This window comes from Porites lutea, chromosome 11 (genome assembly GCF_958299795.1).
Source record: "Porites lutea chromosome 11, jaPorLute2.1, whole genome shotgun sequence".
Taxonomy (NCBI): Eukaryota; Metazoa; Cnidaria; class Anthozoa; order Scleractinia; family Poritidae; genus Porites; species Porites lutea.
In genome coordinates, this window is record NC_133211.1 from 2,275,087 (window position 1) to 2,287,717 (window position 12,631).

The following is a 12,631-nucleotide window of genomic DNA, read 5'->3' on the forward strand; positions in this document are numbered from 1 at the left end:
TTCTATCTTTTTGCTAAATGGGCACGTGCATATAAAACTTGGAAACAATGCCAGTGAATAATGAGGACGCTCACTTGTAAACACAAAATATGATGCTTAAAACTTCGTTTCAAAATATCTCGAAAACGCTCTCATAGAATTTGTTCAAAATTTGCCATAATTGAGGCAATTATGGCATGTACAAACTCCGTTAAGCGATTTCTTTAAAAAAACTCCTGGTACAGGAGATCATAAGAAATTTTCGTCTTTATATAATACAGTTGTGGTAATCTTTTTCCTATATCTTTACTCATGGCGACGTAGTTAATGCTCAAACTTGGGAGGTATCTCCTCAAAAACATCCAGTCGAGCCACCTTAAAATAACTGAGAAATGAAGGTACTTCCTTTGCCCTGTAAAACAGCTAGATCTTCCCGTGACTCGGGTGACCTCATAAAATGGCGGTCCCGTCTCTAGTAGGAAACGTAAAATATTGTCGCCAATTTATTAGTACTTTCGTGCTAAATACACTTAAACGCTTAAATGAAGTGGATTTTGTTTTCTTTTCAGGAGTATTAACGGACATCCAGCGAGCCAACATAGATGCTATCAGAAACAGAATTTTCCTCTATGTACTGGTATTTTTGGCGTGTTGGAGTCCTGGTAAATGTCTTTTTGAGCTTCAATCCTTTCGTTGTATTTGACAAGGTCCTTTAATATAGTCTACGTAGCAGGCGCTTGCAAGTGATATGGGCACAAGAAAGAACACGGCGCGCGAAGGGGACACGCGGGTCGCTTTCCCCTCGCGTGTCTCCGTCAGGCTCCCCGTTTTCTATCGCACCCATAACTTCCAAGCGCTTGCTACGCAGACTAGGTATTTAACATCTGGACAACGAAGCATTCATCAGAGATCGTCATCAAAATCTTCCAATTTTGACCCAATATAGCTTCCATAGCTGGCAGATTTCTTTGAGCTCAACTGAGTATCATATGTTTTTGGGGAGATGGGAAGAGGCAAAGAGAGAAGCGAAAAGAAAGACAGCTCCTTTGCCCTATCGCTCTTAATAATCTCCTCTCCTCTCATCCCTTAGGAAGGCACCATACTCAGGTCACTTTTGAGCGTGGTAAAAGGAAGGGAAACCGGGAAAATGGGTAGGAGAGTCTCGAGAGGAATGAGAAAAGTAGCCTACGTAGCAAGCGTTTCCGTTTGGTTTCGGAGCGAAGAAAGACCGAGGAAGGAGATTTTCGGTTTTGACCGAGTGAGAAATGAAACGAGAGCCAAAAAATGAAAGAGGAGGGAGAGGGGGGGGGGGGGGTGGAGGAAGGAAACGGATTAAAAAGACAATTGTACAAAGCCTGCATTGATCGTTCGGGTTTATTGAGATTTCATGCCGTCTACGCGTTCCAAAATACAAAACAAAAATATTTTGATTTCACACACGCGTCCTTTAAGTTCATTTCCGCTCCACGGAAGGCCAAACATTTTATTGGTCAGTTAGGAGAGCTGATGACAGCATCAAATGTCGATGCGCGAACTTAGGCATAACAGGCCAAGTGGCGGTTTTCAAAGTCCCGGGGTTTGTCTGCAAGCCCCCGGTGGGGGGGTACTCCCTTGTCAGGGCTTAATGGGGACGTGGGGCCAGCCAGGGTATGTTTTTCGGGATTTTTGTCTTAAACAGGGTATCTTTTAAAATAGTTTTGTGATTGCCAATGGATTTAATAAGAAAGAGTTTCGATATAAATTATTGTCTTACACAGGGTATGGTTTCAGGTTAAATGTGTTAAACAGGGTATCAAAAATCGGAATTCTGTCTTAAACAGGGTAGAAAAATCAGCGATTTTTGTCTTAAACAAGGTCAGGGTAGGAGGGGTTGGGCCGCACCTACCCACCCAAGGATACATCGAGTACCTTCCCCTCCCCCCGGGCTGCAAGCGTTTCCTTCCTTCTTCCCCACCCCCTTCCGTTTAGTTGCGACATTTTCCCCGCGGTCTTTGACTCTCGTTCCTCTTTCTTTGCTCATAGACCGCACAGAAACGCCTTTTACGCGGGCTATGAGAAAAGGAAAGAAGAAAACGTACTTCTCCCCCAGTCTGCGTAGCAGTCGTTTCCAATTTCCTTTTAGCCAAACGTGAGCAGCATAAGATACGCGCAAGAAGGGAACGAAAATATTAAAAGGATGGGGGCTAGGGGGAGTGGTGACCGGAAGGGATTTAGTCTATTTGGTCTATTTCTCCCCACCCCCGTCCTCCAGAACGTCCTTGCAGGCTAAGCGAAGGGTGCTTTTTTTTTTACAGTCGTAACGTTTCCTTCCTTTTTGCACATTCTTTTGCTGTTTCCCTTGGTGCATAAAACGGTTTCATTATCTGCTGATTAATACTGCAAATTTCTTAATCTACTTCAAAAGCAAATTGACGGATTTATATCGTTTTTTTCTTCTTTCATCTCAGCACTGGTGGTAGCATCCTGTGACATTGATCCTAGAATAAGATTGACCTCCGTGAAACATTGGTTCACCTTGTTTGTATTTCAAGTAAGTACAGTTAAAGCCAACCCAACGGATACCCTTACGCGGATATATTTAACAATTATTCTTCGAGCCCGAAAGGCCGAAGGCCGAGTGGGCTTTTGACTCAGAGGCCATGAGGGTGGAAGGAATAATTGTTTTAGTAAAATCCAACTAGTTGGTCAAAAATATCGAGACAAAACAACTTTAGCTGGAAAAACGCGATTCAGCCGCCATTGTTTTGATTTTGAAAGCTGGCGCTTTTCGCTACTCGTTGGAACTAGTACTAGTACTAGTAGAAGCTCAACCAATCAGAACGCAGCATTGATAATAGACCACTAGTTGAATTTTACTAAAGGCAGATACCCTTTACAGTGTGGAAGTTTCTCGCCCGGTTATGGAGTGTTGGCCTTTTTCCATTTTCATCTCAAAACCACTAGACAAAGGAGCCTTTGGGTTTTAAAAGACCTTAAAAGAAACTGCAACTACAGCAAAAAGTTCTTAACAATACTCACTAAGAGCATGAAAATAGCCCTCCTCGCTTTAAAAACACCAAGAAGTAAACTGTAATCTTTGAATGGTTACCGATTCGGTACAATCTGTTTCGATGCAAGTTTCAAGTGCATGACACGATCGAGGAATATTTACCCTATATATGTCTTTCTCGTTCACGTGCAAACTATACCACAGGCAGCCCAGACTCTGTGTGGGAGTTCTTTGAAATCTGAATTTTTGTACTCACAACTAGAAATCTAAAACTCGATAAAACGGCTTCCAAATAGCTCTAGAAGTGAACAGACAGTAAAATGCACAGCGAAAACAGAAGTTGAGTCATTTTTATTGCAAATTGTAATTTTGATCGTAGTTTGTTTATTTTCATAGATCCTTTGATTGGCTCCTGCTTTCATATAATTCCAATTTCAAGGAACTCCCATACAGGGCTGCCTGTGACTCAACTTTAGGGACTGTTTTCATTTTATCAGAATGACTTTCATTCCAGAACAAGTTCATTCCATCTCCGTATATTTCTTTGCATCAGCTCAAATGATACTGAGACGCAATTTTGTCCCTGTACGTAAGTCATTCCGGAATAAGTTTATTCCTCTTCTCATTGCGAACAAGAACGCTCTTAGTAGCGTTGAGTCTCGCTTGCTTGGAGATAAATTTTATTGTCAGCTGGTGCTGTTATGCTACTTTTTCGTTTGGAATACTAAGCGAGTGTTATATGTTATAATGTAAATACTCACAACTTAAAATTTGCAAGGAGAGACAGGCCGCACATCTTAGCTGCACACCGGTGTGAATCCTTTGAAAACCCTCTGTATATTGATATTGCTCAAGTGAAGAGAACTCTTTCAAATTGAACGATGATTTTTATCAGTATAAACAGAAACCCATAAGGGGTTGAAACGTGTAATTCTCATATGTTTGCTTTGTCCGATGCTCGTGATTATTCACGAAAGTACCATATTTGGATTGAGAAAAAAAGATAACTGACCAATCAAACTTCGCAAACGATGTGGCGTAATTTCACTTTACGTTCCCGCGCCAGTTTAAAAAATTGGTCCACAAACGGGGGAAAACTCCCGAAAGCCAATAAGCTCTCAAAGGTTGAAACCAGGAAGCTTACCGAAATACTGTGCAGGAAATTGGCTTACCACCCTGGCCAATACAATATTATGAAACTCGTTGACGACCACGCGACTTCTTGAAGTTGTCCCTTCAAAAAGCGATACCTCGGTGACCCTCTGCGCATTAGACTTATACGGCAAATGGGCTTTTAACATTCTCATCTTAAAAGTCTAGAATAAACAGTAAAACATATTTTCGAATAAAATTCATAAGCTGCGTATCGAAAAGTGTCCAAAAGTGAACCTGAAAGTAAAAATTGTATAAAATTCGCCGACATCGTCGCAAAAGTGAGGCATGCACTGTGAGAAGCATTAAGCTTAAATTCACTGTAGTATTAGACTACGAGTAGTCTCCATTTTTCCTCAGGGAGACTAGAGCGAACGAAACGCGAGCGCGCGTGAAAATTTCCCCACGCGAGAAAGGCAAGACGCAGCGGTAGAGAGAAAAATGACACCGCGTCTCGGGATGATTTTAACGCGCGGTCGTGTTTCGCTCGCTCTACTATCCCTAAGGAAAAATAGAGACTACTCGTAGTCTACTGTAGTATCACCCCTTATGAGTTTCCCGGTATAAATATAAATAGCTTCTATGTAGCCGACAAGATACGGCTCCTTACAGTTTTTGTTCAGCACAAGAAAAATGTGTAAGTTTAGCAGAACCTAATACAAGAGACAGTTAATTCAGTTGGCGCGTATTCCTGTTGAATTTGTTGTCCGTTTTATAAGATATCAAACTGCTTGAAAGTAATTACATTTTCTGTGGCCGCTTAGTATCTGCTTTTAATATCTTCGTACAGTTGATGTCTACGTGATCTCAGAGTACAATGTTTAGAGCTGTACACAGCGTGCATTTTATCATAGTATCACTCGATTTGGGTAAAATTACGTCATTACCAGACAGCGAGGACGTGTTCAACTTACATGCGTCATTTCAGTCATAGCCGAAAATAAACCGCATGCTCATCACAGGACTCATTTACATACAATAAAATTCGTCACGATTCTTATCCCCAGTTTTCTCGGTCTCCGTGAGGAACGCCTAGGAGCATGCCTCCCTTTTCGCGACGGACCAACGAAAAAAAACGCTTGCATTTTTTGAGTCTCGCTCTGCTAAAGCAAGCTCGACTAATGAAATTCTTGTTCTGGTACGAAATTTCATTCGGGTATCATGTTATTCATGTAAACTGAAAACGAACTTCGTACCGGATTGAAAATCTCTAATCGTGTAGTCTGGGGCGAGTGGCGCAAACGTTTCTGATCTTGTGCGAAAACCACTCGAGCCACAACACAATCTCGTCCCCAAGGCCTTTGTTACCCTCATCCAGCGTTCTGAACAGCAATTAGTGATCCCCGTCGCTGACCAAAAGGATTGCGGCCTCTGGGAACGAGATTGGCCAGAACGTCTTTGGCTGAGCCGTTCGATTTCATCATGTGCATGCAAAACGAACTTTATTCAGGAACAAAACTCATTTCGAAAAGAAAGTCTTTACGGTGTCATGTAAACAGCCCTTAAGAAATCGAAATTTTCGTGCAGTTTTATCATAATCACATGACCTGTTTTAAAATGGCGGGAAGATCATTATCACGTGGCGTCCTTATGAGACTTCGAAACTTGATTCCGGCAAATGCTTAACTTATGCTTTTCAAAACAGCAATATTGCCGCACCTTACATATTGCCACCTTGTGTGGCACTTTTGGCGAGCCAGTGATTCTCGTAAAATCGAGCGAATGCAAGAAAGGGGCCTGCGTGCTGTTTTTAGGAACAATGTTAACTACCCTGAACATCTAAAAAGAGCAGAACTGCCAAGTTTACAGAACAGGAGACTACAAGACATTTGTGTTTTAATGTATAAAGCCAAGAACAATCTATGTCGCCCCTATATCAGTGACATTTTTATTAAGCATAGATCCAAGTATAAGTTAAGGCAGTCTGATTTCTTCGCTGCCAGGAACAACACGGTAACATATGGCAAGCACTCCCTCCGCCACTTGGGGCCCAATCTCTGCGGAAAATTATCCCCAGACTTGAGAGAAGTTACCACCTTAAAATGTTTCAAAAACAAAATACGTACATTAGATATAGTTACACTAATGGATAACGGATGCAAGTGTTGTCATCTCTGCAATTCATAGACACAATTGTCATACTGTAAATATTGTTAATGTCATTAATTTTTTTATACCTGCGCTTATATTTAAATATTTTTTACTTTAATTTATATTTATTTATTTTGTGTCCCCTAATTAGCATAGGTTTTTAACCTAAGCTAGGAGGCTTCTTTAGACACCTTAATAAAGTTTCATCATCATCATCATCATCACTCTTGCATTCTAACAGGGACTTGGATGGATAATTTATTTTAGTGCACTCAAGGGCGTAGGATACACCTTGATAATTCTTTAAAAATATGAACTGATTCGCATTCATTGGTTATATTGTTGACAGGGCCTAACCGCACCTATGCAAGGCTTCTTTAACTGCATCGTGTATGGCTGGGCAAGAAAGAATTTCCGTGAAGCATCGGAACGAAGAACTGTCTTACTTGAATCCGACGAATACATTTCACATTTTCATCGACCGTCGTACGGATCGTCGTTATAATGATAAGAATGTTTCAGTCCATGCTTCAGTAAATTTGTTCCTTGGGATCTGAACGTGATAAAGCACCCGGCTATCAGAGCCTTTCTTTCACTTGCTCGACTTTGGCGTTCTCAAGCAAGACTGTGCTTGAATGGAGTAAAGTCTTTGCAGAGCGTGTGCTGCTTGTCGCTGGGATACTTGAACCCAGGCCTAATAACCGTGCGCTTGGTTGTGCAGGCTCGCTTATGACCATCGGTGTATCAATAAACGGATGCTCGCACTCGGAAAACTAGTTTCAAAACGAGAGAGCTCGAGATTGACTAGTTCAGCAGTTCGGCCTTCGCCTCTTTTGCTCCTCCTCACTCAGGAACAAAAAAAGAAGCTCTTTTCGCATGGGGGTGATAAAGAAGCGAATTGAACTGATTGTTGCTTGCAGTACGAAAACGTTCGTAGGATTTCGCGTCATATGCACTGGTCGATTTGGAAGGAACGGCGGTGGTTAGCCAGCGTTGCTGGCTGGATTATTTTTGCGAATGTCATAGTTTTGGCGGCAAAACTGCCATTCTAACGGCGTTGCCACGAGAAGCTAGCGCCGAATGCCAAACTTTGCTCGCGCTAACGATCCCGTCGGCTACGCAGGCCGGTGTGATTGGTGGAGGGACGTGTGTCTTTTTCATTTGTTCCGGGGAACGGGTGGGAGGAAATTTGTTCACACTTTCTTGTGCAACAATAGAGCGATTTTCTTATGGCCTTGAAATGAAAACGCGCAAACAAAACAGAAACAAGAAAGAACTTAAATAGGGCGATTTGATTGGTTTATCGAACGGATACAAACGCACGTGGGTTTTGGTTGGTTAAGCGAACGCTCGGGTGAGAAAACTTCATGCTCGAGAACTTTCTAGAAATCAACCGATACTTCGCTTCGACGTCATACTGCAACACGATTGGTCAAACGAACAATGCCTTCTCCATATTAGGGTTTCTTTGGCGGGAAAACGAGGAGGCCATGTTTTGATCTTTTCATCCATTAGCTGATAAAACAAATAACGAACACTTACAGAAACCAATTTTCAAGGTCATAAAATCGCTCTAACAAACTTTGTAATAGCAGTTCACCTCTGCTGACGCATTCCGCAGTCAAACGTGCTAAAAGCATATCCTAAGTGTCTTAACTCTGCCCTAAAAATTGGGTAAAACCGCTGCCCAAGCATAGAAACGGTTCATTTGACGTGCGACGCTCGAAAGCCTCTTTGTTTAGGCTCGCAGAAGCTCGCATTTAAAAGGGTAATACGATCAATAAACTGGGATTTGATAAGTTATTTCCAAATACAGTGGAATCTCGTTAATACGGTCACCAATGGGCCAAAAAAATTGGCCGTATTAACGGGTGACCGTAACAAGGTTTTTTTTACAAGAAAATGTAAGGCCGTGTTGCCGGGCGGCCAAAAATCGGTGGCCCTACTAAGGAGTAACCGAGGTGGCCGTGAGGCAGGGTTTAACTGTAATACATGAAAACGTATAAAATTTAGAACCAACCGACCAACAGTTACAGCTACGTTTTCCCTTCAATTATCATTCGGAAGTTAAAATTTCAGACAAAACAAATTGCAACAGTGTTTAAGCACCTTTACGAATTAAAACGTTTGAAGGGAAAAAAGGCTTAACTTTTGTTGGCTTTTCAGTCCTGTTTTCCTTGATTCAGTTCATTTTCTTTTGATTATTACGTCACTATAAATCTTGCCAGTATAGCGCGAAATATCTCTTTTGTCCCTGTTCTTTTTGGGAGACATTGCAGGTAATTTATTTCTTAGTATTCCTTAGGGTGCAGTACTCTAAAGTAGCTAAAAGCGATGATATTTAAACAATTTTTTTCTTTTTTAAGGACAGTCTTGAAGGTTTTATCCCAAAGTCTAGGGGACTTTCCATTTGTCAGAACTAACCGGCCAGACCACTCCCGTCGTAATAAGAACCTCACTTTTAATCAAATCTATCCAGCCAGATCAGTTATAGTATGCACGAAGGAATTGCTTTTCAGTAAAACCCTTTGGAAAAAGCCGATTTCATTTGCTTACTGACTGGTCCGGCAATGGTACGGACGGCCAGTGCTGACAAATGGAAAACCGCCCTTAGCCTCCAAAAATACACAGCGAATATACCTGGCTGTATCTAGAGGCAGAGAAAAGGCTCAAACTTTCTTAGATGAGTTTGTAACTATTTCGATTCTAGATCGTATTCTGTCCAATAAGTGTATGTTGTGGTTAGAAATTTGGTTGTAAATGTATTTCTCTTTTCCTAGGGTATGGTAATGTATAATAATGAGTGAAAAGCAAAGGGAATTACAATGGAAACCTAGGATAAAATTTAAAACCACAACATATGAACTGATTTTTGGTATACTGCGGAGCAAAATTATTTATCTCTAATAACACATTATATCTTATGAAATAGTTCACTTGACAAAGTTTAAAGGTTCATGATTATTATTTTGTATTTAATTTTTAACACAGCTAAAATTGTATGTGCACGAAGTGTTCAGTACAAAATGTTTATCTCCTGGAAAAAATTTAACCACAACACTTAGACTGATTTTTGGCATTATGCGGAGCAAAATTATTTATCTCTAATAAGACATTATATCTTATGAAATAGTTCTCTTGACAAAGTTGAAAGGTTCATGATTATTATTTTGTATTTAATTTTTAATATAGGTAAGTGATGATTGTATGTGCACGAAATGTTCAGTACAAAATCTGTTTATCTCCTGGGGATATCCATTCCTCTATAATTGCCTTTACGGGGACGCTCCGCCCGAAAAATTAAAGTACCTTTTTCCAGCTTCAGGCATATTAAAGTGTTCCCTTTTATATTCTTCAACAAGTGAAAAGCTTCCTGGCTTAGTAATTATACATAATTAAAATTGAATTTCTCATTTGTTGCCCCTATCCATTTCCTACAGAAGAATTGGGGAGATTTGTGAAAAATTCTCAGAAGGCTTTACTTAACTAAAATCGTTAAGTTTGTAATTTTCAAATTAAGCTAAGTGATAAAACTTAAAAATCCTCAGCGCCAATGAATTAAAATAAAAAGACAATCTTCACCTAAGACCTTAACAAAAAACCGCTAAATTTGTAAATTTTGTGTGATCATGTCCGTAATTCTCATGACCACTCTGTTTTTATTACAAAGCATTGATAGTACAAGGAGAAATTTGATGCTGATGACTCATTTGTCGATAAAAGGTAGAGCTTTTCCGTCTAGATTGGTATATGAAAGGGTATGGCGTTGAACCCCGGGGCGGAACCTCCCCGTATAAACATTTGTTGAGTACCCCGGGGGGAGGGGGTTCTTAAATCATCTTTCTAACCTGCGAAACAGGGGAGGCTACGCTCCTCGCCCCTTCGCAGGGACGTTTCTCGGCAATCTTTCTTACATTATATCAACAGTTGGGGAAAAAAGGTGTACTGAAAACTCTGTATTTTTGAAGCATTCCAGCTCCGATAATTTTCAAATCAGTTATGTTTGAGACCCCCGGGATAAGACCACGCATCGCGCGCGTGACATATTCAGGATCGAACAGCCCGGATGGTTTGTGTCTTTGGCTCCTCCAGGCCCCGGTTGTTCTAACGTTGGATAGCGCTATCCAACGGATAAATCACTATCCAGCGGATAAGTATTACGGAAATCAATTACGCTTACCGCTGGATAGTGATTTATCCGGTGGATTGCGCTATCCAACGTTTGAACAACCGCGGCCTGTTCTATAAAATACGGGCGACATAACAGCTGTCTGTGCTCGTTCAAGCTGTAGAGGGACGATACGACTGCTAACTGGCAGGGAATTTTATTCCGGGAGTAATAACAATATGGCTTTACTTCCGTGCGTCGAAGAAATAGAACAAAAGTTTGGTCAACTTGAAGGAATTACGTTCAGAGGATTTTTCGTCGGCGAACATTACGTCGAACAAACAGATAATTACCTACAGATGATTGATGTTGAAATCAACAATGGAAAATTTGCGCAGTCAATTGGCGTGATTTTAGCTGAAACATACCAGCAATATGGAAGATTGGTTTGGACCGGGATTACAGGTCCTGAAACAAGTCATACTTACGAAGGGTATCGTTTCTTTGTAAACGGAATCAAGAACGAGTTTGGTGATGACATGCAGTTACAGGAAGGCGCGTTGTATAAGTTCCAAATAGTCAGGGTAAGAATCTATCAAAGGAAGAACATTGCGGAAGGTAGATATTTGTGTGGGGTCAACTTTACTCTTCGAATCGTGAAACGGTATTAGGAACGCCGATTTTAAACGTTCGCCCAGTGACTTTAGGATTTACACCTACAGCTGATCATTGTTGTTGGTCTTGTAGCATGTTGTGTTCAGATGTCAGATCAGATGTTGTGTTATGTGAAACGCCGCGACTTAAAAACATTCGTACCTCTCGCCAATCCAACAATAGCGTGAAAAACAGTTTTATTGGAAAAACAATGGCTTTTTACTTCGGAGAATAAAGAAAGGTTGCCGTGGAATGTGAGTTCCCGCATAACAGGCGCTTCATGAGTCAAGCGAGGCGAACGCGGCATTTTTTCGCGAAACGCGAGACGAGGGGAGGAGAAAAAGATCCTCCCCTCGTCTCGCGCTTCGCGCGAAATGCAGCGTTCGTCTAACTTGGCTCATAAAGCGCCTGTTATGCAGGCTACAGAAACGCAAGTCAAATTACATAAAATTACCAGCAGAAGCCAAGAGAAGAATGCAAAACCAATGTCTGCAAGGTCGCCAAACAGTTTCCCTTTTGAACTATCAAAACAACTCAATTTGTATGTATGGTTAAGAGACAGAGACAAGTTTTGTTGTCTTTATTCGTGTACTAGGAGTAATCATTGATGAAAGATGGTGTTATTCTGTTTTTTCCACGTTTAAGTTTCCATTCAAGTTGTATGGTCTTTGATGAAACCCCACTGACAAACTGTGGTATTTTTAAGCCTAGACACAGTTAAATATGTTCAATTATTTTGTAAACTAAAAAAACTTCAATTCATTGACATCTTGGTAAATGACCCTCTGTTCTTAGTCCCATGGGTACCTTGTTCTAATACTGATCAGCCTCATCTAAAATTTTGTTGAGTAACCTATAGGGAAGTATGTACTAAGCAGGTGATTTTATAAATTAAACAATGAGCCTCATTTTAAAATGGTGCGAAAATTATTTGTTCCTTCATCTTGAAGGTGAAGGTTCTTTTGAATTCCTCTGATGCAATTAAGCAAAGAGGGCTAAAAAAAAGAAAAATCAATGTTGCTGCTATTTTGGGTTGGGGTGAATTAGTATTTATTTTAGAATATTTCTCCTAACTGGCATCTACTGGAATATTTTAAGAATAAAAATGACATATCATACTGTGATGATGATGCTGGTGATTTAGTTCCATGTTCTACATTGCATATGTCATTGTCCTAAGGAGCCCATTCTAGTACCAGGCCTTCTTATCCTGCGTGGCAGACACCGGTTAGTTTGGTGGTTAATTGTTATAGGTTGTTATTGGTGTGCAAGAAGAACAGGCGAAGGGTGCATGAGTCCTCAAAATTTCTTCGTTCCTTAGCCCCTGCTTCATAGGCTAAGACCATCGTTGGGTGTTATAGGAGAAGGGATTTTAGAAGGGCTGTCTCCCCTTCTCACTCAATTTTAATTTTTAATATTAAAAATTTCACGTGGTACTAAAGCTTGCCCTAAACGTTATTCTAAGTCTCTTCAACGTCATAAAATGTGCGAGATGTGGTATTTCTCCTTTTGGCTGACGATTTTTTTGCACTGTTTTTCAGTATTTGCCGAATAACGCAGCAAATCCTTGTTCCCCCGAATCCACTTTATTCCGCTCCATTCCAACAATTCTTTAACCCATCCCCAGGTCCTTGTCTGCGTAGGTTTCAGGCACGGGG

At 40.8% G+C, this 12,631-nt stretch overlaps 1 protein-coding gene across 1 annotated transcript in view; it reads left to right on the forward strand.

The window, feature by feature from the left end:
- The window catches only part of LOC140952390 (transmembrane protein 116-like), a 24,615-nt gene extending 17,066 nt beyond the window's left edge, over nucleotides 1-7,549 (forward strand). Inside the window, exons 11-13 of the mRNA XM_073401812.1 lie at nucleotides 549-641; nucleotides 2,427-2,509; nucleotides 6,561-7,549. Coding sequence (XP_073257913.1) covers nucleotides 549-641; nucleotides 2,427-2,509; nucleotides 6,561-6,716 — 332 coding nt within the window. The 3' untranslated portion in view covers nucleotides 6,717-7,549. The remainder of the gene's footprint in view (nucleotides 1-548; nucleotides 642-2,426; nucleotides 2,510-6,560) is intronic.
- Nucleotides 7,550-12,631: the final 5,082 nt, after the last annotated feature.